Genomic DNA, 26,000 nt, shown 5'->3' on the forward strand with positions numbered 1-26,000 from the left:
TTATAATTGGAAGGGACACACGGAAACTCCTAAAACTTGTCTTTCCTTGCCATTATTGTAAACAAAAACCAGGATGTATTTCTGGAGGAGTTGCAGAGATTAGCACAATTAATTTGAATGATGCAATAGTAGTCACTGATATATCCTTGTTCCATTGTCTGGGTTCTGCAAAAAACAAGATAGATTGAGCTTTGTGTTAGTAAACCACTGTAAAATTGACCAAGTGATTGCCCCAGTGACAGCTGCTTTGCTGGTCATACTTCTATAGGTGCAAATCAATAACAGGCTGTCTCCTGATAAACAATTATTGATTTAGTGAACTCTTCTTTTCTCAGTATATCAGCAGAGAAGATTAAAAGCAGCTTGCTTTTTTAGAAAGGGAAAGCAGTATAACTTCATAATTTTTCCCCAGGACTATGTTATTTTTCATATTCTGTCATAATATAGTTCTAAGGAAACTTGATTGTCTTGACAGTCTTTAGAAAGGATACTAGTTCATTTTCTTTACTATATAATACTAATTGGATCTGGTGAGAAAAAAGCAGTAAGTACCTCTCTAGCTAACAAGATTTGTGTCAGAGGGTGGGAAGAAAATTCCATAATGATCTAGGACCTTGTCTTATATGTGATGATTTTGAGGGTTTAATGGTCTGGGGCATGCAGGGGTATCTCCTCTAAGGTAAAGCATAAGCTTTTGTAATTCTCTTTGATGGGCCTTTTTGGATTTAGATAATAGTATATAGTATATTCAAAATTACTGTTTCAAATCATTTTTTAAGATTATCCAAAAAATCTGTTTTTAAGTGGGACCTAAAGATGAAAGGGCTTTTCACTAAGTCCAAGCTGCTTTACAGGCCACCTTACCACTTGGTGCCTATGATCTAGATCTGATGGACTTTAATGTATCTGGTAGATAAGAATAGTCTGTTGGAAAGTGCAATAAGAAAGTCACAACTGCTATTCTCCATTTTCAGAGCAACTCCTGGTATGCTAATGAGCTCTTGTAGAGACTGAACACCTAACCATGGGACACCAGATGACAATGTAACCTGAGCTGTCCATTCTGAATTAGATGTTAAAATACTCAATTGACAAACCATTTTTGTAGTGGAAGTGGTTTATTCAGGAAATCATCCTTCAGCTGTCTAAAAGGCATAATTAGGTAATTGGAGGTCCTAGATTTCCATCTGTTGCAGCAATGCCTTTCTCTCAAACCATATATATGGTCTCATGGGGTGGGAGTGGAATACCTAAAACCAACTGACGGAGGAGGACAAAATTCAGGCTTGCCTCACATGTCAGATGATTGGTTGGTATTATCTAGACACTGACTACTCAATTACATCCCCACTTAGGGGTGATCTTGAGTGATCTGATGAAGAAAAATCCTTGATCCCCAAGCACTATAATTGATTGCACATTTCATACAGAGAGTGAAACACAGTAATAAAAAATCCAAAAGCAAAAATTCCTTTCCACTTGAAAATTTGAAGACTTTCATTAAATAACTATTAGGTCAAATAGAAAATACAAACCAAAATTGAAGAATATATAAAAATTAACAATACTGTAATACTACATATGAAATATGAAGTATAATTTCTTGAAATATAATTAAAACAATTATAAAATACATAGCATTTAATGCTTAAGTGAATAAAAGTTATAAATTTAAATAAATTCAATATGAAACAAAAAAGCTAGAAAAAGAACAAGAAAATAAAGCAAAAGGAAGCAGGAAGGAAATATAAAGATAAAAGTGGAACTTAGGGAGTTCTCCTGTTTTTAAGCTGTCTTATAAATTAATCAATATGCTGGTTTTTTTGCATAGAACATAAACAAAATATGCAAACTACTATCTGGCCTGATGAAGAATAGGGGAAAACAAAGCTACACAAATGACATGCAAAACAAGAATATACTAAAACTAAGGAAATTTTTAAACATCCAATTTAAATTATTTTACACAACTCTAGCAGATACATCTAAAAGCATAGGTAAAATTGGTAATTTCCCAGAGAAATAAATTTATCATCATTGACACCAAGAGAGACAAAAAGTTTAAGAAAATGAGGAAGTTAATTTATTACTATGTACAAATAAAGTATCAAACCCAGATGGTTTTACAGGGAAATTTTACTAAATATTTAAGTACTATTATAATATAATGCTACACCAACTGTTCTGAAGCAGGGATTGCCACTGTGGCCTGTGGGACAAATCTGGCCTATTTCCTACTATTGTAAATAACTTGCTTTTGTTTTTGTTTTTGTTTTGAGATTGTATAGTCTGGAAAGTATAAAATGTTTACTATCTGTTCTTTTAAAGAAAAAGTTTACAAACCCCTGTCCTGAGTAGTTTAAGAAAGGAAAATATAAAAATTGTTTTTATTTTATAAGTTCCAGCTAAGCTTGAAAAAAGTTGTACAGAAGAAAACATGGATTTATTGAATTTGTTAATATCAATGGAAAAGTCTTAAATAAAATATCCTATAAGACACAGTCTCCAAAAGCATATTCAAAAACAAAACACTGATAAATGGTCTTTTATTCAAGGATTGCAAGGATAGATGCTATGAGAAAATCCATCAATACAGTTTGTCATTAACAGATCTAAGGAAAAAAATTATGATCATCTCCATTGATGCTGAAAAAGTCTTTGAATACAGTTTAACATTCACAGTATTTCCACTTTTGATAATGGAAGACTATCCTATTTCAGATCAGTCCTCCCACTAGGAGAACTACAAAATCTAACAAAGTATTTTTGAAAATCTCTTGAGGGCACCAGAGAATGACCAAGGCAGTGAAAATTTGTAAGCTCTTGATTCCACAGAAAGAAAGCCAGAAGCACTTGCCACAATTTTCCCCTTCTAGGGAATTCATATTTGAAAAGAATGCTAAGATAGTGAGTAACCAAGCAAAGTTATTGGCTGAGAGGCTAAGCAGAGTTTTCTGCAGTTTTATGGACAGAAGAGTAGTGTGGATGAGAAAAGGAGTTCAGCACATGCCAAAAATAAGTCTCTGATATCACTCCAAGCTTTCAGTGTGGCTCCAAAGGGATATACCCTACAAATAAGGTTGAACTGCAAATAAACTAGTCCTTTAAATAACTGAAACTTTTCTTAATATTATCCGAATCCTTTCTGGGATTAAGTTGATCTGCCTTAGTCTAACTGACGGATAAAATAAAGAAAAAAATTCTTTATGGAAGAAGAAAACACCACACAGAGCCTATATTTATCACTACATTTCTCCCATACTTAGCCTCTATACTAAAAATAAAAATAACATGGTAGGTATATAAAATGATCAGAATGATCAGAATTCACCAGAAACCAAGAGAACAGAGAGTAAGTAGAGATAGACCAACAGGAGACTCAAATAGGAGTTACCAAATGTGGACTTTGAAATAAGTGTGATTGAAATGTTTAATAAATAAAAATGGTGGAGGTTTCAGCAGAGACATGAAAAGTGTAACAGAAAACAAAATAACTGGTTATAAACAGATGAAGAGAGAATTAGTGACCTAGGAGATAAGTCAGAAGAAAATATCCAAATGAAAGCATGGTAAGGCAAAAGGATGAAGAGCATTTTGGGCATAATGAAATGTGGAATATATATGTAACTGGAGTCCTGGAGGAAGAAAAAAAGAGAATGTGATAGCAGCAATATTTATGAATGGATGATAATTTTTCGAACTGATGACAGATATATAAAAAAATCTAAGATGCACTACAGACTCAAAGCAGGCTTAATAGTAAATTTCACCTAGGCATATCAAAGACAGAGAATAATCTTAAAAGCAGAGTATAGAAAAAAAATAAGACTAACAGCAGACATCTAACAGAAAAATGGGAAATGGGGACAACTGAGTGATCTTGTCAAGGTACTGACAGGGAAAAGCACCTACAGAAAAAAAGCCTACACAGAATTCTATGATCTACAAAAACACTCTTAAAAAACATCATGAAATTATAGCAACTTAACATAATTTGCAATAATAAACTTAGCAAATCTGCTCTAATGAAAAAACTATAATTCTCTGTGGGAATGAAATTGATTATAAAAGAACAGAGATGTAGGAGGAATGAAGAACAATTACGGGTAAACATAGGGAATATTTTATAAAAATGATAGTTCTGGGAGTATAATACATTGAAAAATAATACACATTTAAGTTAAAAATAGGTCAAAAGTTGGGATAAAGTCTGTCGAATTAAAGTTTCAAGGTCCTTATTGCTTCCAAAAAGTAACACAAGTACTAATTTACATTATAGTTTGATAAGTCATAACAATATTTTATATTCATGTGGGTAATACTAAAAGAATAATAAATATATGTATATTGGATAAGTTAATAGGGAACTGAGATAACAAAAAATAACCCAAAGAAAACAAAAAAGGAAAAAGTAATACTAAGCAGATGGGGCAAATATAAAATAAGTAGATAGATTTGCTCTAAAGTATGACAGCAATTATATTAAATGTAAACAGGCTAAAGATAGTAATTTTCAGACTGTGTTAAAATAATGATACGTTGTGACAAGAGACACATTTTTAAACTTAAGGTTATAGAAAAGTTAAATGTAAAAGGATAGGAAAAGATATAGCATGTGTGCCCTAAGCAAAAACAAACAACAAAAAAACTGGTGCAGCTATACTAATATCAGACAAAGTAGATGCCTTAGTTCAGGTTGCTATAACAAAAATACCATAGACTGGATGGCTTAAACAACATTTATTTCTCATAGTTCTGAGACTGGAAAGGGCAAGATTAAGGCACCAGCAGATTCAGTGTCTAGTGAGGGTCCAGATTCTAGATGGTCATCTTCTTATTGTATCTTCACACAGTAAAAAGGGAAAGAGAGCTTTCCAGAATCTCTTTCATAAGGGCACTGCTCCTCTTCTTTAGGCTTCCACCTTTAAGATCAAATCACTTGCCAAAGTTCCACTTCTTAATACCACCACAAACATAGGAAGCAAAAGTAAGCAAATAAAGAAGTAATTAGTGAGGATAAAGAAAATTCGAACGTGATTAACCAACATAATTGTCATATATAGTACATCACACCCAACACCTGCATACCATACATTATTTTCTAGTGTACATGGTGTATTTACCAAAAGTGTACATTTGTTGAGCCATAAATTCTGTTTCAACAAATTTCTTGGGATTATAATAATATTCAATGTATTCTCTAACCTCTGGAGAATTTAGCAAGATTGTCAATAAATTGGAAATCTCCTAAATGCTTAGTAATTAAGCACTATACTTCTGCATAACATATGTCAAAGAAGAAATCAGTATCAAAGTTAGAATATATTTTAAGTTAAATTACAATAGAACTGTGATATGTCAAAACTTCTGGTATGTAGCTAAAGCTGTGCTTAGAGGGAAATATATAGCTTTTGTTAGGATTTTTTTCTTAAAAGTGAAGAAAAGCTGTAAATCAAAGATCTTAGTGTAAAAATAGAAAAATAGTGAATTAAACTCAAAGATACTAGAAGAAAGATAATAAAGATGTGATGGCTAATTTTATGTGTTAACATGAGCTGAACTATGGGGTGCCCAGAGATTTGTTCAAATATCATTCTGGGTATTTCTGTGAGGATGTTCTGGATGAGATTAACATTTAAATAAGTAGACTGAGTAAAATAGATTGCTCTCCCAAATGTGGGTGGGCCTCATCTAATCAGTTGCCTGAACAAGACAAAAAGGCTGACCTTCCTTCAAGTTAAGATAGGCTGACTGCTTTCAAACTGGGACATCAGCTTTTTCCTGTCTCTGGACTTGAACTGAAACATCAGCTCTTCCTGGATCTGGAACCTGAGGGCCTTCAGATTGGGGTTACACCATTGATTCTTCTAGTCCTCATGACTTCAGACTCAGACTAGATCTATATTATTGGTTCTATCGGTTCTATTTCTCCAGAGAATTCTAATACAAAATACGAGAGCAAAAATTAAAAGAAATAGAAAAGAAAAATATAGTACATTAGCAAAAAAAAATCTTAATTCTGTAAAAATACTAATAAAACTGGGGTGCCTGGGTGACTCAGTCAGTTAAGTGTTCAACTCTCAGTTTCAGCTCAGGTCATGATCTCAGAGTCATGAGATTGAGCCCTGCATCAGGCTCCGTGCTCACTGGGGAGTCTACTTCCCCTTTCCTTCTCCTTCTGCCCCTCCACCCACGTACTCTCTCTGTCTCTCTAAAATAATTTTTTAAAAAAATACAATAAAACTAAGGCATCTTTGGCAAGTCTGATCAAGAATCAAAGAGAAAACAAAAAGGAATACATTGCATTCATCCCAGGAATACAGAATTGTTTTAACTTTTCAAAATCAGTGGATAAATTCAATGTGCTGAATGGGAAAAATATGTAGCCAAGAATACTTTATCCAGCAAGGCTGTCATTCAGAATAGGAGAGATAAATAGTTTCCCAGATAAACAAAAACTAAAGGAGTTCATAAACACTAAACCAGCCCTGTGAGAAATATTAAGGGGGACTCTTTGGGGGAAAAAAGACCCAAAACAACAAAGACTAGAAGGAACAGAGGAAACCACCAGAAACACCAACTTTACAGATAAAACAATGGCACTTAATTCATATTTTTCAGTAATCACTCTGATTGTAAATGGACTAAATGCTCTAAACAAAAGACATAGGGTATCAGAATGGATAAAAAACACAAGATGTACCTATATGCTGCCTACAAGAGATTCATTTTAGACCTAAAAACACCTGCAGAAGGAAAGTGAGGGGATAGAGAACTATCAATCATGCTAATGGATGTCAAAAGAAAGCTGGAGTAGCCATATTTACATCAGACAAACTAGATTTTGAAACAAAAACTGTATGTAACAAGAGATGAGGAAGGGCATTATATCATAAGTGGTCTATCCATCAAGATCTAACAATTGTAAATATTTATGCCCCCAACTTGGAACATCCAAATATATAAATCAATTAATAATAAGCATAAAGAAACTCATTGATAATAATACAATAATAGGGGAATTTAACACCCTGCTTACATCAATGGACAGCTCATCTAAGCAGATAATCAACAAGGAAACAGTGCTTTGAATGACACGCTGGACCAGATGGACTTAACAGATATATTCAGAGCATTTCATCCTAAAGCAGCAGAATACACATTCTTTTAGAGTGCACACGGAACATTCTCCAGAATAGATCACCTATTGGGTCACAAATTAGGCCTCAACAGGTACAAAAAGATTGAGATCATACCATGCATATTTTCAGACAACAACACTATGAAACTTGAAGTCAACCACAAGAAAATTTGGAAAGACCACAAATACATGAGGGTTAAAGAACATCCTACTACAGAATGAATGGGTTAACCAGGATATTTAAGATCAAATAAAAAAGTACATGGAAACAAATGAAAATAAAAACACAACAGTCCAAAACCTTTGGGATGCAGCAAAGGCAGTCCGAATAAGGGAGTATATTGCAATACGAGCCTACCTCAAGAAGCAAGAAAAGTCTCAAATATATAATCTAACCTTACACCTAAAGGGGCTAAAAAAGGAACAGCAAAGAAAGCCTAAATCCAGCAGAAGAAGGGAAATAATAAAAATTAGAGCAGAAATAAATGATGTAGAAACAAAAAAAATCAGTAGAACATGTTAACAAAACTAAGAGCTGGTTCTTCAAATGAATCAATAAAATAGATAACTCCCTAGCCAGTCTTATTGAAAAGAAAAGAGAAAGGACCCAGATAAATAAAATCACCAGTGAAAGAGGAGAAATCACAAACACCATCACAGAAATACAAACAATTACAAGAGAATATTATGAAAAATTATATGCCAAAAAATTGGGCAATCTGGAAGAAATCGGTAAGTTCCTAGAAACATACAAACTACCAAAACTGAAACAGGAAAAGGTAGAAAATTTGAACAGACCAATAACAAGCAAAGAAATTGAAACAGTAATAAATCTCCCAGCAAACAAAAGAGAGAGAGAGTGAAAGAAACCATAGAAATTCTTAACAATAGAGAATAAACCGAGGGTTGATGGAGGGAGGTGGTGTGGGGGATAGGTTAGATGGGTGATGGCTATTTAAAGAGGGCACTGTTGCACTAGAAGAAAGGAACATTGTTAATCTGAACTTTATTTACCCAAAACTATGAAAATATCCTCCTTAATGATGAATTAATACGCTTTATTCCTGCATTCTGAAGTGAGACAAAGATGCCTATCATACTCCTCTTCTATTTGACATTATACAGCCATTAGTTAGTAAAAAAAAAAAAAAAGATGAAAAAGGAATTGGAGCTTTGATATGCAGCTTATGGAAATCGAAATTGGTACAACCACTTTGGAAAACTGCTTGGGAGTATCTATTTAAGTTAAACATACTCTTACCCCATGAATCAGTATATACCTGACAGATTCATATACATATTCTCTAAAAGACATATACAAATTTGTTTATAGTAATGTTATTATATCACTTGTAAAATGAATTAATAGATTGTGGAATTGTCATACCCAAACAATGAAATACTATTACAATAATAAAAAGTGAATGAATTACTGCTATAAATATCATGTTTAGAAATAGAAGCAGGACAGAAAAGGATATGTAATGTAAAATTCCACTCATATAAAATTCAAAAACAGATACAATAGCCTATAGTTAGAAGTCTGTAGTTACTTTTTGAAAAGAGGATAAAAAGGAAATGGAATGTTGATTGGTTAAGGGTATGAAATAGGCTTCTGAGTGTCTTTTTTTTTTTTTAAGATTTTTATTTATTAATTTGACAGAGACAGTGAGAGAGGGAACACAAGCAAGGAGAGTGGGAGTGGAAGAAGCAGGCTTCCCGCCAAGCAGGGTGCCCAATGTGGGGCTTGATCCCAGGACCCGGAGATCATGACCTAAGCTGAAGGCAGACGCTTAATGGCTGAGCCACCCAGGCGCCCTGCTTCTGAGTATCTTGTATTGTTTTTTTCTATTTCTTGTTTTTCTGTTGCATTTTTTGACCCAGGTAGTAGTTTCACAGGTATATTCAACTTCATAATTCATTAAAGACATCCATAATTTGTGTGCTTTTCTCTATGTATTCTTCAAAAAATTATTTACTAAAAAATTAAATACCTATTCCTGACAAATTTATTTAAGAAAATTTTTCTTCTGGGGGCGCCTGGGTAACGCAGTCGTTAAGCGTCTGCCTTCGGCTCAGGGCGTGATCCCAGCGTTGCAGGATCGAGTCCCACATCAGGCTCCTCGGCTGGGAGCCTGCTTCTTCCTCTCCCTCTCCTCTGCTCTGTTCCCTCTCTCGCTGGCTGTCTCTATCTGTCAAATAAATAAATAAAATTAAAAAAAAATTTTTTTTCTTCTTTTCATATGCATTTATAAAATATAAATTTCCCTCTTGGTGAAGCTAAATCTGTATCCCACAAGTTTTAATATAAGGCATTTTTGTTCAGTTCTATTTCATACTTTTCATTATAACTTCTTCTTTGACCATAATTACTTAGAAGTATATTTTTTAGTTTCCAAAATATTTTTGTTAATGACTTCAAATTTTATTTCATAGTTGTTAGGGAATATAGTATCTGTAATTTTGATTTTGTGGCATAATAATTAATTTAACAGATATCTATCAGATACCTATTTTCTTCAGATACTGTTGCAGGTCCCGATGATATAGTAATCAGAAAGTCACCTTACTTCTTTGCCTTCACAGTACTTAAATTCTATTGTGAGAGATAAATTTTTTAAATTATATACACATATTATATAAGAATACAATATATAATTATATAAAAATATATGTAATATATATGTTTGTGACCTACGTGATACTCATGTTTTGGTGTGGTCAGACATGATTACAGAGTGATCGTTTTTTTGTCTTGATTGTGGTCACAGAGTGATCTTGTCAGGTGTCTCCTGGGTATCAGGAGCTTCATTTCTCTTTCTCAATTCTCTAAGTGATTCTAATATTTTTTCATACTTCCTATATCATAATGTTGTATAGTTATCTCAATAATGTATGACATTTTGAGGTGAGGTAGTTTATATTTTGCTATTTACTGTGGTTATTGCTAGTAATGTTTTATAAGCAAAACAACTTTCAGATGTTTCTATGAAAAAATATAATAGCACTTTAGATTATTATTTCATTCATTTTAGGGCTTAGATTTTGAAAGGTCATATTATTCATTCTCTTGCTAAGTGAGATTTTCCAAACTTTTTAGATGTAAAAATCTCCTTTCCCTGCATACCATAGGAATTGGTTTAGTGATACATCATTTTCTCTGGTATGTAAGAAGAGCTGATTTGAAGTTAAAATGCATCTTAATACAGTATTTATGACATTATATAAATTTTATTTTAACAAATATTTTTAAAGTTTACACTTAATTTTGACTTTTTGAATTTAGCAAGTCATGCCATTTACTTTAGAATGTAAAGAAGCTCAATGTTTTTGTCAAATTAATTTTTTAATATATTGTATGTGATTTAATAGTGAAAACTTTTTTAAAAATTTTAACCATTCTGACAGGTGTAAGGTGGTATTTCATTGTGGTTTTGATTTGCATTTCCCTGATGATTAGTGATGTTGAGTATCTTATCCTGTTGGCCACCTGTATGTCTTTTTTGGGAAAATGTCTATTTAGGTCTTCTGCCCATTTTTAACCAGATTATTGTGCTTTTTTAAAAAGGTTTTATTTATTTGAGAGAGAGAGCATGAGCAGGGGGAAGGGGCAAAGAGAGAGGGAGAAGCAGACTCCCTGCTGAGCAGGGAGCCTGACACAGGGCTCTATCCTAGAACTTCTAAGATCATGACCTGAGCCAAAGGCAGACACTTAACCAACTGAGCCACCCAGGTGCCCATTAATCAGATTGTTTTTTGGTGTTGAGTTGTATAAGTTCTTTATATATTTTGGATATTAGCCCCTTATCAGATATATCATTTTCAAACATCTTCTCCCATTCAATAGGTTGCCTTTGAAAATTAAAAATAGATATACCATATGATTCAATAATTCTGCCACTGGGTATTTACCCAAAGAAAACAAAAACACTAATTCAAAAAGATATATGCATCCCTATGTTTACTGCAATATTATTGACAATAGCCAAGATATGGAAGCAACCTAAGTGTCCATCAATAGACAAAAGCATATGGAAGATGTGGTGTATATACACAATGGAGCATTATGCAGTCATAAAAAAGGAGGAGATTGTTACCTTTGTGACAGCATGGATAAACCAATAGGGTATTATGCTAAGTGAAATAAACCACATTAAGAAAGACAAATATGATTTTACTCGTATGTGGAATCTAAAAAACCAAATGAATTAACAAAAACCAGAATCTGTAGGTACAGAGAACAAATTGATGGTTGCCAGAGGGGAAAGAGGTAGGGAATGGGCAAAATGGGTGACGGGGAGTGGGAGATACAGCGTTCCAGTTATGGAATGAACAAGTTCCAGGAATAAAAGGCACAGCATAGGAAATATAGTCAATGATACTATAAAAAAGTTGTATGGTGACAGATGGTGGCTACACTTGTGGTGAATATAGAATAACACAGAAGTTGAATCACTATGTTGTACACCTGAAACTAATGTAACATTCTAGATCAACTATACTCAAAAATTTTTTAGTTAAAAAATAAAGATAGGGGGTACCTGGGTAGCGCAGTCGTTAAGCGTCTGCCTTCGGCTCAGGGCGTGGTCCTGGCGTTACGGGATCGAGTCCCACACCGGGCTCCTCCGCTGGGAGCCTGCTTCTTCCTCTCCCGCTCCCCTGCTGTGTTCCCTCTCTTGCTGGCTGTCTCTCTGTCGCATAAATAAATAAAATCTTAAAAAAAAAATAAAGATAAAAAATAATAAAAATAAAATCTTTAAATATGTTATAGCTTCAAAAATATACATTGATTTCATGACCTGTTAGTTAAAATTTTTAAATTTCCTGTTTAGCTCATTCATTTTTGTCATTTGTTGTGTTCTGTTATAAAATGTTGAGGTAAGTGATTAGGTCTCAGGATACTGTATAGGAGTAGCTTATAACCACCACTCTAATTTCTATTTTTACCACTAGTGTTTTGGAATTATTGAAACATTTTTATGCACTGTATAAGAATTTCCATCAGAGAAACACTACTAATGGATTTCAAGAAAATCATCTTAAGGCAGATTTGTGGGCAATATTATCATTATTTGAACACTGGCCTCTTTTTTGTCCATTTTTTAAATGATAGAGTAAATTTAACAAAATATAACTACACATAATAACTCGGAATTATATGTTAATAAAAATCATCAGCATGGCTAGCAGTATTTAACTGAATGAGTCTTGAATATGATCATCTATTAATCATAATCTGTTCTCAAACACTTCTATTTTAAAATGAAACCATGTATTTTGTTGTCTTATTTATTGATTTATAAATAAATATCAACCATTTTTAATGATGTATTCTAGAATACCTTTGTGAACTTCTGAGGGTTCATAAATCACCAGTTTAGAATACTGACATAAGTCAAAGAGAAAATAGGATTTGATATAAAGAAATTAGAAGCCAAATTTGTGGCCATACTTTTTAAGTGCATAGGACTGAATTGCATATTCATTGATTATTAAATTTATCCCATTGCATCCTTTATTTCATCTTTATTTTCTATCCCATTTTTCTTTTGTTCCAATTTTATTTATTTTTACACTCATATATATATATATGTATATATATATATATATATACACATGTTCCCTCAATTTCTCTTGGAATTTGGGAATGAAGACGATTTCACTGGTGAATATTTATTGAAGTAGAGTTTATTTGCCATTTTTTTTAATGTAGGAAGTCTATATTCAGGCTCTGGAAAAATTGGCATTCTAAATAAAATTGTATTATGTGGTATGATTTGACTTTATTGTATTAACATTAAACTTTATTTGGAGCAAGTTAAAATTAATGTTAGAATTGTAAAAATGATTATTCTAATATTTTCCAGCTGCTGATAGGTTATGAAAATGGTACTGTAGTATTCTGGGACTTGAAATCTAAAAGAGCTGAACTGAGAGTTTATTATGATGAGGTAAGTGGCTTCTACTGAAATATCTGAAAATAATATTTGACTTTGTGCCTGTTTTCTGCTTGTAAGCTTTGTACATTACCATACTTTTATCATTGGGTGACTGTTTGGGTCTGACCCAGTGTCTCATATTGCCTGTTGGCATTTGCCCAAGTTTCAACTCTGAATTGTTCTCCTGAATGAGAATTCTGCCCTGATTGACTATTTTTGGGCCCTTTTTGGCATCTTAATATATACTGATGCTTATTACCTATCCTATTCCTTCTGTTAGGTTACATGATTATTATGTATTGCCTCAGTGTCCTTAAGATCTCTAAAAACACTATTCACATCTTTCTAAGAAAATTCTTTTTCTGTGGCAGAAAATTTGAGGTCAGTTCAAAAGGACTTATCATATAATACTTGCCTTCTCAGAATAAAGATTGATTTTGTAAATAGTAATACTTAATAATAAGGGTAAGATCTTAAAGTGTGTTTTATTGTACATAGTTGAAATTTGATTAGGTTTTTACTTTAGTTGTTCAAAGATTCATTCTAGGCCATTAAGGATTTCCCCCTTCAGACGAAGTTAATGTGAAGATAGGCTGGGGCAAAAAGTGAAAAAGGGTAATTACCTCTTGTAGTTTTGGGAATAAAAGTGATTATGTAAGCTCTCAACTCAACTTTAAAAATGGTAGAGTAGGGAGAGAGAAGAAGAAAATACAGGTCAATAATCATTATCTTGTATCACCTGCACTTAGAAGAATGCAGAAGAATTTAAGACAACACTGATATAAACAGAAAAAATTTTTAAAAAACAACACATTTCTTTGTGTGCTACCTCCCATCCCCTCATAACAGTTGAATTTTTAAGTTTTGCTGCTTAAAGATATACGCTTTTGGGTATCTCATAACTATACACACCCCCAATTCGTTTCTTAATAGTTCTGGCAAACTAAGATTTTATGGTATATACAAAATACTTCTCATAGTGACAAAGAGTTCAGTGGTAAATGATATAGCAACTGGGTAATTTGGTCATGATTGGTGAAAAATACTCTGGCAGGTAATGTCTTACAATTATGTTCTTTGTGATCAACTTCTAGGGCATCTTGAATCATAAGGAAAGAAGGTCTTAGGGAGCTAAGCTAGATATTTCTTTTATTAAATACACAGAATTCAAAGATGAGATTAGATATTGCTTCCTCTCTCAAGACTACTAGCTAGATAAGAGTATAAATATTATGAGTATTTAGCCAGTTGGAAAGAGTAGGTCATCTAAAAAGGAAATCTAGAGGAAATGATAAATCAGCTAGTATTTTTTTTTTTTGGCCTAAAACATTGTAGACTTCTAACCTTAAAAAGTGAGCCAAAGTAATTTTGCAATGAAGTGTTTAAATAAGTATTAGCAATGTTTAAGTAGAGTACTACACTATACCTACTTTATACCAAGAAATAATTTTAAATATTGACTTATACATATACATGTATATATGCATATAATCTATTTACTTTGATGCATAATTATATATCCTATCATTTTAATGGAGATAGTTATATATACTGTTTTACTGCCAAACTTTTAAAACTTTACCTCTCATATTTGGAAATAATTCTTAATACTATTATGAAGTGGTTTCTAATAAGTCATCAATGATCTCTTGACTACTATACATAGTGACCCCTTCATAATCTTTTATGTTCCTCATTAAACCTGTGGCTTTACATCAGCCTCTCCTTCCTATAATGGTTTCTTCCCTTGTTTTTGTCTTTCTACCTCATTTTTCACCCTTCCTTTCTCCGTCACTGATTCTTTCCTTAGCCTTCCTTTATTTTTTTTAAAAGATTTTATTTATTTATTTGACAGAGATAGAGACAGCCAGCAAGAGAGGGAACACAAGCAGGAGGAGTGAGAGAGGAAGAAGCAGGCTCATAGTGGAGGAGCCTGATGTGGGGCTCGATCCCATAACACTGGGATCACGCCCTGAGCTGAAGGCAGACGCTTAACCACTGTGCCACCCAGGCGCCCCAGCCTTCCTTTAAATTATAGATACTCTTCAGGATTTTATGTCTTCACTCTCTTCATTTCACCTCTAGTTTACATTTATATCTTCTCCCATCATTTCAAAATTAATTCTAATAAATTTAAAATCCTTGTATCTCTTACCCTTACCTTTCTCCTGACCTCTTGATCCATATATCTAACAATCCATTGCATAAGCCTAGATAAATATCTCATTGGCACTGAATTTATACTTAAAGACCTAAACCTTGTTCTGTGTTCTCTTTTTCAGTTTTTAAATTTTGATAATTTATTCGTTTGTAACCCTGAGGGACATATTTGATCCTTTCTTCTCTATATATCATATGCTATCAGTTTTGTAGTCTCTTGATTCTGTTTTTATATTGTCTGTCATTCATTTCTTCTCTTTTTTCATTCCCACATTCAATGTTCTAGTCTAGGTTGTTATGTTTTGCCTAAAAGACTATGGTAGCCTTTTAACTAATTGCATTTCCTCTGATATCTTACCTTTTCAGTATATCTTCACTATCATTTTAAGACATAGATCATGTAATTATCTACTTCAGAACCTTTGAATGGCTCCCAATTATCACCAATACAGAGTCTTTATTCCTTTACGTGAGATTCAAAGCCCTGATGTTACCTTTTCCCTTTAGTTTAATGCAATGTATCCTTCTATACACGCCTCACACTTCAGACATTACTGTCTCCTAAACATATTATTTCCTACCTTCAAGCCTTTGCTCCAGCTAATTCTTTATGATGAACTCCCTTCTTTCCTCTGTTGCATATCAAAATCCTATTAACTTTTTAGCCACTGTAAAACTACCAAAGTAGCCCCTTGAATTTTTATAATTTTTTTATAATTTTTATAATAGCCATGGATGAATTGAAAGTTTTGTTTTGTAAATCCCAGATAATTTTCAGAAATAACTATATGAATTTACATATTAGCTGTGAAATTTTTATTTTATTACATCAATATTTCTAAATAATCTCTCACAGAGAAAACCCTCAGAGTTTGATATGAAGATAGCCTTTCAATTCCTTGAGTAGCTGCTGTTTTTTCCTTTTTTCATATTGGTACCCAGCTTTTTGGGTTTCTTTTTTCTTTTTTGCTTTAGAGAAACTCGATCACAGCTACTGAGTTGACCAAGCCAGCTAGTGTTTTAACATCCACATTTTATTTTCTATCTTTTAAAAGTCTTCTTGAATTAGTTGCATTGCATTCGTTTTTTTTTTTTTCATTTGTTTTTAGTAAACCCTTAAAGTTATTTTTTAGAAAGGAATAAGATATAATGAAATTAAAAGAATTGGGTACTTATCCATTATATATATTCAAATGCCAGCTCTTCAGTAATACACTGTTTGACACTCTAATAACAAGCTGGTTTTATGTGCTTACTCTTTTGTAGAATAAGTATACTTCTTTTATGGTACTTATTTTGTTTTTGTGCTGTAGCTGTGATTTTTCTGTTTGTCTTCTCTAGTAGTTAGAAATTCAGTAAGATAGGAAGAAGGGTTAGGGCTGGAGATTCTCTGCCCACACCATCCGTAGCAAAGCAGTCTGAGAGAACTTTAAATTGACTGAGGTTCATCGAGTTAACACACAGAAGAAGCCTGAAGTGTCATTTCCCTTTAGCCACCTACAGAAGTGGGAATAAGCAAAGAAGATGACAAAAGTGTTTTATTTCTGTCTCTACTGAACCCTGGCAAAAAAGAAAAAAAAAGTCTTTACCTACTAATGAAGACCAGAATGAGAGAAGCATAAGCCCAAGGTTTCATGTTATCTGTTTCATTTAATTAAATCTTACTTATCTTACTGATCTTGAGGTATGGCTCATATCCTACATCCTTTATGATATGTCTAATGATTACTCTAGCCATCAAGTATCTGTAACTCTAATAATATTTATTATTTAGAAAACAAATAATAGTTTTTTTTAAAGATTTTATTTATTTATTTGACAGAGATAGAGACAGCCAGCGAGAGAGGGAACGCAAGCAGGGGGAGTGGGAGAGGGAGAGGGAGAAGCAGGCTCATAGCGGAGGAGCCTGATGTGGGGCTCGATCCCATAACGCCGGGATCACGCCCTGAGCCGAAGGCAGACGCTTAACCACTGTGCCACCCAGGCGCCCCAAGAAAACAAATAATAGTTTTAAACACACATATCTTAGGTTAGTATATCGTATATATACATAAAAACTAAATGTTAGAAGTTCCAATCAATTATTATTAATATTCATTATTTCAGTCTTCCCTATCTTGCAGTTTTAAAAGTTCCTTTAAGTAAAGGGTAATGTTGTATACATCTATTCAGCTTTTATGCCTACTGGAGCTTCTCTCATTGTGATTAGCACATTATTAAAAGGCCATATAAACTTTATGATTTAGAAAGAATACAAAGTGTGGAAATATGTGATGACATTGATTATTCATTCAACAGATATTGAGTATCTATGCAAGGCACTGTGTTACCACTGGGGAAAAAAACAATGTATGAAAATGGAATACTTTTAAATTTTATGTAATTCACATCTTCAGAGTAAACTTATAAAAACATTTTGAACCCTTCTTGCTTAAACCCTAAATTGCCAAGTTAAATTAAATAGTGTATGTTAGGGGCAATATGGTAAAGTGATTGAGAATATGGGTTTCGTAGTTAGATAGACCTTGGCTTTGAATTGTGTGACCTGAGCATGTATATCACTTTCTGTAGGCCTATTTCACCATGTGCAAATTGGAAAAAAATACCTGCTTTATAAAATTAATAGAGTTAATATAAACACTTTGCCAAGGGGTCTTGCACATAGTAAGCCCTCAGATGATAGCTCTTAATGTAAATTATTTAAATTGGCTACTTTAAGTGGAAGTAAGCCTCTACCTTTCCAGAAATTATCTTCTGACAACCTTGCTTTTACTTCTATGTAAATAATTTTCCAAGGATCATATAGGATACAGGGAGGACATAGAATTTACAACAAAAAGATCTAGGCTATAATGATATTATGAAATGTACAACTTTTCTTTATCTCAGGAGATGAGTTTTTGTAGTCTTCTGTAAGCCTACAGAGGATTGAAACCGAAGCTGGTATGATCTGGGTCAGAAAAATTATGTATGTTTCTTAAGTATTGTTGCTATAATTTTATCTCAGAATATTTTTCCTTTGGAATATAGAATGCTATAACGTATCGACTTTTTCCCCCCTCTACTTGTTTTTAATTGCTATTTCATTAGGCTATTCATTCAATTGATTGGCATCATGAGGGCAAACAATTCATGTGCAGCCATTCAGATGGTAGCTTGACCTTATGGAACCTGAAAAGCCCAAGTCGTCCTTTCCAGACCACAATTCCACATGGTAAGGTGTATTTTCAAAAGAAATAAACTCTGGAGATACAGCGCCTTGACCTGAAGGTGGTATCAGTGTGTTTGGAAGAAAGTGATAGGATATAGCTCTGATTCTAAATACCTCTTTGTATCTCCTTCAGATCCCCACATTATACCCCAAACTTTCTATACTTCCCTTCTCCCTGTTTATCCACTTTCCTACTTTGTGATACTTATATAGAGACCTTTCCAACCAAAAATTGGATAATGGATGATTGATGTATCTGAAGCAGTCTTCAGGGTTAAGGAGGTAGTGAGAAAGGCATTATATAGATCTGACTTTCAGACTTAATTCCTATACTGTTTTATAGTTTGTCATTTTCTAGATTCTGTCATTTATTTCCATTTCTACCATTTGATTCCATCAAATATAAGAATTATGGTTTTTACTGTGGATTGTATTTCTTATTATCTTCCTTATCAAAAGGAGGTATTTAAGGTTTACGTTCTACCTGTCTACCTAACTGGAAAGAATAAAAAGTTCAAGTGAATGAATATCTTTTATTCAAATGACCATATTATTTCTGCTAATATTAGTGATGATCTGCGTTCCATATTTTCCTTATACCATTGGTTGTTTGTAAGAATAGTGAGGTCGAAACCTAGCAGTTAATCAAACACATTCTATTTTCTAGTTTCTCAGCATTTATTATAGCATCACATTTATAAAATTTAGTATTCTTTTATAATTGGTGACCCATAAATCACAAGATGAAATTATTTCATCTTGTGTTGGTCTGCCCTTTTTTGTACCATGCCCTTTTTTGTTGCATGCTCCACCTTTAAATGATTAAATTATTACAGCACTTAACCTAACGGCTTTAGAGGTTACTTTGCTTTTATGCACTTAGTTTGAGATGCTTCATTTAAAGATTGCCATTATGGAAACCTTGGACAGGTGTTTGCTATACGTCCCACTCAGGAAGAATTATTTGTTTCTATGATGAGTTTACTTCCTCTTCCCACCCCCTACTCCCATTCCTTATGCCTTTTATTTGTATGTGTATAATATGATTTATGCATAAATTTTCTACTTCTGTTCTTCTCAACAGTCAACTTCTGTACAAGTTCTTTTTGGCTTGATTGGATATTTGATCCTTTCATATGTTTCACCATATCCATATTTATCAGTTTGGGCTGTTTTCTATACAGTTGACCCTTGAACAATATGGGGGATGGGGCATTGATCCTCATGCAGTTGAAATAACTTTTGACTCCTCCAGAACTTATCTACTAACAGCCTACTGTTGATTAGAAGCCTAACTGATAAACACAGTCAATTAACACGTATTTCATATGTTATGTGTATCATATACTGTATTCTTACAATTAAGTAAGCTAGAAAAAAGAAAATATTATTATGAAAGTAATAGGAAGAAAAAATACTGTACTATACTGTATTTATTTTAAAAAATATATTCCTTTGAATTAGTATTTTTGTATTCTTTGGCTAAATACCTAGTAACGTAATTGCTGGACTGTAGGGTAGTTCTATTTTTAATTTTTCGAGGAGATTCCATATTGCTTTCCAGAGTAGCTTGTACACCTGAAACTAATATTACACTATATGTTAACTAACTAGAATTTGAATAAAAACTTAAAAAAAAACTATGTACAAGTGGACCCACATAGTTCAAACCTGTGTTGTTCAAGGGTCAACTGTAATTCTGTTTTCCTGTTGAAAGAGAAGAAATTCTGTTCACAGGTTGTTGAAAACATCAGCATCTGTGTCTCTAATATATAGAGCAGATTAAATTCCTGCTGCCTTACCCTGATTTGAAGCAAACATCAGTGATTTTGACATATTCTTCAGGTTCATTCTGTTACATTTCATTTCAGCTATTTTTATTTTAGAAAATAAAAATTTCTCTAAGTAGTATCCTGTAAATTTTGATATTGATCTTATTAAAAATGTATAATTTTCATTATTCAGTTTGAGGTATTTTCTAATTTCTATTATAATTTTCCTTTGACCTATAGTTAGACATTTGTTTTCAAATTTCTAAAAATATGTTGTTATAGATTTTTAAATTAATTGTAGTCAGAGAATGTGACATGATATTAGTTCTACAAAATTTAATGTGATTTGCTTTACATTAGACATACACAATTACCATGAAGTTGCAAGCATGCTTGAGAAGAATGTACATTTCCTGTTACACAAAGGTCAAACTTGAAATTGTGTTTTCTTTGTACTGTAAATCTTTCCTTAGTTTTTATTGTTTGATTTTTCAATTTTGAGAGAGGTAAGTTAAAAATATCTATTATTATGATTTTTCCCTGTAATTTTGTTCATTTCTGGTTTATATGCTTTATAAATCAAGTAGGTCAAGGTGATTGATAGCATTAATCAGATCCTCTGATTTTACTGATATTTGACTAGTGCTATCAATTTCTGAGAGTGGTATTAAAATTTCCTAACAATTACAGAATTATTTACTCTTCACTTTGTTTCTGTCCTTTTTGTTTCATGTATTTTTGAGGCTTAATTTTTAGGCATCCATTAGGTTTTCCATAGAGAGCATATAGTCAGGTCTTTTTTATTCAGTTTTAGAACATTTAGTAGGAGTGTTCAGCCTATTAATATTAAATGTAAGTACTAATGGAATTGGATTTAAGTATACCAAGTTACTATTTGTTTTCTGTTGGTCCAGTCTTTTTTTTTTTTTTTTGTTCCTGTTCCCTTTTTCTCCCCTTTTTGCCTTCTGGATTATTTGAAAGTTTTTATTAGGATTCCATTTTAATTTACATGTAGGCATTTTATCTTCAGACTTTTTTTTGTCAGTTACCTTAGGGATTACAGTATACTTTTCCTAACTTTTCACAGTCTATTAGAGTTAACATTCTAGCACTTCACCAAAAAAAATGTAGAAGCTTCACAATCATATATATTTATTTACTTTTGCAATAGTTATATGTATTACTTCTAAATACATTGTTATAAGTTTTGCTTTAAGTAGTCTTAAGTGTTTTTTTAATTAGAAAGAATATATTCTTTTGTATTTTCTCTTATTTATAATTTCTCTTATAATTTTATACTTATGAATTTTTATAATTTCATTTGTTCTTGAAGATACAGAAACATCATCTAGTGTTTCACTTAGCTTTCCTTTATCTAAAAATTCCTCTTTTTTGCTTTTATTCTCGAGGGACATTTTTGCTAGATGTAGATTTCTGGGTTCACAGTTTGTGTGTATGTTGTTTTTAAGGTGCTGCCCACTTTTAAAATATTCCACTGTTTTCTGGCTTACATAGATTCTGAGTAAGAAATGTGTGGTGTTTGCCTTTTGGTTCCCCTGTGTGTAATGTGTCATTTTCCCCTGGCTGCTTTCAAAATTTTTGTAACTTTTATTTTCAACAATTTGGCTATGATATGCCATTTGTTTTCTTCAAGTTCATTCTGTTCAGGGTTCTACTGAGCTGCAGAGCTTCTTACATTTAGAAATTTATATCTTTCATAAAACTAAGGAAAATTTTAGGCTTTTATTTTTTCAAATATTATTTTCTGCTCCAGCCTCTCTCTACCTCTCTTTCTGGGACACCAGTTAACTGTCTGGTAGAATTTTTGGTATTGCTTCACAAGTTTCTGAGCCTCTCTTTTTTGTTGTTGTTGTTAATCATTTTTTCCTCTGAATTTCAAATTGGATAATTCCCATTGATCTATCATCAGTTTAACTGCTCTTTTCCTCTGTAATTTTCATTCAGCTATTAAACCCTTAAGTTATTTTTATTTCAGATAGGATTTTCTGTCATGGCATCTGCAAATAGTGATAGTTCCTATCCCAGTTTGGATTCCTTTATTTCTTCTTCTTGTCTGATTGCTGCAGCCAGGACTTCTAGTTCTGTGTTAAAAACTGGCAAGCATGGACGGCCTTGTCTTGTTCCTGATCTTAGAGGAAAAGCTCTGAGTTCTTCACCATTGAGTATGATGTCACCTGCAGGTTTTGTTATATATTGATTTTTAATGTTGAGGTATATTCCCTCTAAGCTCATTTGTTAAGAGTTTTCATCATGAATGGATGTTGAAATTTATCAAATACTTTTTGTGCATCTATTGAGATGATCATATCATTTTTATCCTTCATTTTGTTAATGTGATATAACATTGAGTGATTTGCAAATATTGAACCATCCTTGCATCCCTGGAATAAATTGCACTTGATTATGGTGAGTGATCCTTTTAAAATATTGTTGAATGCAGTTTGCTAATATTTTGTTGAGGAGTTTTGCATCTGTGTTCATCAGGGATCTTGCCCTATAGTTTTCTTTTTTGTAGTGTCTTTTTCTTTTTGTTATCAGGATGTGGCTGACCTCATAGAATGTATTTAGAAGCTTTCCTTTTTCTTCTATCTTTTGGAATAGTTTGAGAAGAATAGATATTAACTCTTCTTCAAATGTTTGGTAGAATTCACCTGTGACTCAATCTGGATGTGGACTTTTGTGTGTTGGAAGTTTTTCGATTGCCTGTTGAATTTCAGTACTAGTAGTTGATCTGTTCAGATTTTCTATTTCTTCCTGATTCAATTTTGTAAGTTTCTATGTTCCTAGGAATTTATTCATTTTTTCAAAGTTGTCTACTTTATTGACATATAATTTTTTTGGTAGTTTCTTATAATCCTCTGTATTTCTTCAGTTTCAGCTGTTATTTTTTCCTCTTTAATTTCTGATTTTATTTATTTGGATCTACCCTTTTTTCGTTTTGTTGAGTCTGACTAAAGGTTTATCAATTTTGTTTATCCTTTCAAAGAAACAATTTTTGTTTCATTGATTTTTCTGTTGATTTTTAAGTCTTATTTATTTCTGCTGTTATCTTTATTATTCTCTTCCTTTTACTAACTTTGGGCTTTGTTCTTATTTTCTAGTCTTTTTATTTTTTTATTTTATTTATTTTTTTTTAAAGATTTTTTATTTATTTACTTGACAGAGAGACAGCCAGCGAGAGAGGGAACACAGGCAGGGGGAGTGGGAGAGGAAGAAGCAGGCTCATTGCAGAAGAGCCTGATGTGGGACTCGATCCCAGAACGCCGGGATCACGCCCTGAGCTGAAGGCAGACGCTTAACGACTGTGCTACCCAGGCGCCCCTCTAGTCTTTTTAGATATAGGATTGGATTGTTTATTGGAGATTATTTTTGTTTCTTGAGGTAGGCCTGTATTGCTCTAAATTTCCTGCTTAGAACTGTTTTCACTGCACCCAAGATTTGGACCATTGTGTTTTCATTTTTATTCCTCTCCACTTTTTTTTTTTTTAGAGAGAGTACAAGCATGAGTGGGGGGTAGGGGCAGAGGGAGGGGAAGACTGAGAATTCCCAGCAGGCTCCATACCCAGGACAAAGCGCAGCGTGAGGGCCCATCTCAAAACCCTGAGATCATGACCTGAGCCAAAATCAAGAGTCTGACGCTTAACCAACTGAGCCACCCTGGTGCCCCCACGTATTCTTTGATTATTCTATTTGATTTCTTCATTGACCCATTGGTTGTTAGTAGAATGTTGGTAGCCTCCTTGTGTTTGGGTTTTTCCATTTTTTCTTCCTGTGATTATCTTGTGGCTTCATATTGTTGTTGTCAAAAAGGATGTTTGGGGGCCCCTGGGTGGCACAGCGGTTAAGCGTCTGCCTTCGGCTCAGGGCGTGATCCCAGCGTTATGGGATCGAGCCCCACATCAGGCTCCTCCACTATGAGCCTGCTTCTTCCTCTCCCACTCCCCCTGCTTGTGTTCCCTCTCTTGTTGGCTGTCTCTATCTCTGTCAAAAGAATAGATAAAATTTTTAAAAAAAAAAGGATGTTTGATATATCAATAATCTTAAATTTATTGAGACTTGTCTTGTAGCTTAACATGTGATCTATCTTGGAGAATGTTTCATGTACACTTGAACAGAATGTGCATTCTGTTGTTTTGGGATGGAATGTGCTGCATATTTCTGTTAAGCCATTCAAAGACACCATTTCCTTGTTGATTTTCTGCCTAATCTATCCATTGATGTAAGTGGTGTGTTATAGACCTCTACTATTATTGTATTACTGTCAATTTCTCCCTTTACATCTGTAAATATTTTTGTTTTATGTATCTGGGTGCTCCAGTGTTGGCTGCATAGATATTTACAACTGTTATATCCTCTTATTGTATTAACCCCTTTATCATTGCATAGTCCCCTTCTTTGTCTCTTGTTATAGTTTTTGTTTTAAAGTCTATTTTGTTTGGGGTGCCTGGGTGGCTCAGTCAGTTAAACGTCTGCCTTCAGCTTAGGTCATGATCCCAGGATCTTGGGATTAAGCCCCACATCGGGCTCCTGCTTGGCAAGCCTACTTCTCCCTCTCCCTTTGCCTGCTGGTCCCCCTGCTATGCTCTCTCTTTCTCTGTCAAATAATTAAATAAAATCTTTTTAAAGAAAAAAACCAATTTTGATATTATTGTTAACCCGTTTTTTGTTTTTTTTGTTTTTTTACTTTCATTTCCTCATCTTTTTCCATCCTTTCACTTTAAGTCTGTATGTGTCTTTAGNGTTTTTTTACTTTCATTTCCTCATCTTTTTCCATCCTTTCACTTTAAGTCTGTATGTGTCTTTAGGTCTGAAGTGAGTCTTTTGTAAGCAGCATATAGATGGGCTGATCTCGTATTTTTTTTTTTTAGTCCACTACCCTGTGTCTTTTGATGAGGGCATTAGACCATTTACATTTAAAGTAATTATTGATGGGTAGGTACTGTTGCCATTTTGTCAATTGCTTTCTGGTGGTTTTGTAGTTCTCTGTTTCTTTCTTTTTCTCTTGCTCCTTTGTAATTGGTATCTTTCTTTAGTGTTATGATTGGTTTTCTTTCTTGTTATTTCTTGTGTATGTATTATAGGTTTTTGGTTTGTGAGTTTCATATATAACATTCTAAGTATATTGAAGTATATATTAATTTGATGGTCACTTAAGTGTGAATACATTCTAAAAGTATTTTATTTCTCCCTAAAAGAACTTTATTATTCTAAAAGAACTTTATTTTATATCTCCCTTATATATATCTTATCATAATTACATCTTGTGCACCCCTTAACTAATTTCTTAGATATAATTAACTGTATTACTTTTTCCTTTTAACCTTCAAACTAGCTTTATAAGTGATTGCTCTATTACCTTTACTGTATGTTTCCTTTTACTCATGACATTTTTTTCCTTTTGTGATTTTCTCCTAGTTATGGCCTTTTCTTTTCCACTTAAAGAAGTTCCTTTAGCATTTATTGCAAGGTCATTTTAGTGGTCATGGTCCTTTAACTTTTCTTTGGGAAATTCTTTATTTCTCCTTCAATTCCGAATGATAACTTTGCTGGATAGAGTATTCTTGGTTGTGGGTTTTTTCTTTTCAGCACTTTGAATGTATCATGCCACTTTATTCTGGTCTGCAAAGTTTCTGCTGTAAATCACTTGATAGCTTTTTGGGGCTTCCTTTGTACATAACTGGTTGCTTCTCTCTTGCTGCTTTTAAAATTCTATCTTTAGGGGCGCCTGGGTGGCACAGTGGTTTAGCGTTTGCCTT

At 33.2% G+C, this 26,000-nt stretch overlaps 1 protein-coding gene across 1 annotated transcript in view; it reads left to right on the forward strand.

The window, feature by feature from the left end:
* The window catches only part of STXBP5L (syntaxin binding protein 5 like), a 404,610-nt gene that overhangs the window by 195,631 nt on the left and 182,979 nt on the right, over nucleotides 1-26,000 (forward strand). Inside the window, exons 8-9 of the mRNA XM_034659194.1 lie at nucleotides 13,009-13,092; nucleotides 18,331-18,454. Coding sequence (XP_034515085.1) covers nucleotides 13,009-13,092; nucleotides 18,331-18,454 — 208 coding nt within the window. The remainder of the gene's footprint in view (nucleotides 1-13,008; nucleotides 13,093-18,330; nucleotides 18,455-26,000) is intronic.

The sequence above is a fragment of the Ailuropoda melanoleuca genome, chromosome 1, assembly GCF_002007445.2.
Source record: "Ailuropoda melanoleuca isolate Jingjing chromosome 1, ASM200744v2, whole genome shotgun sequence".
Lineage (NCBI taxonomy): Eukaryota > Metazoa > Chordata > Mammalia > Carnivora > Ursidae > Ailuropoda > Ailuropoda melanoleuca.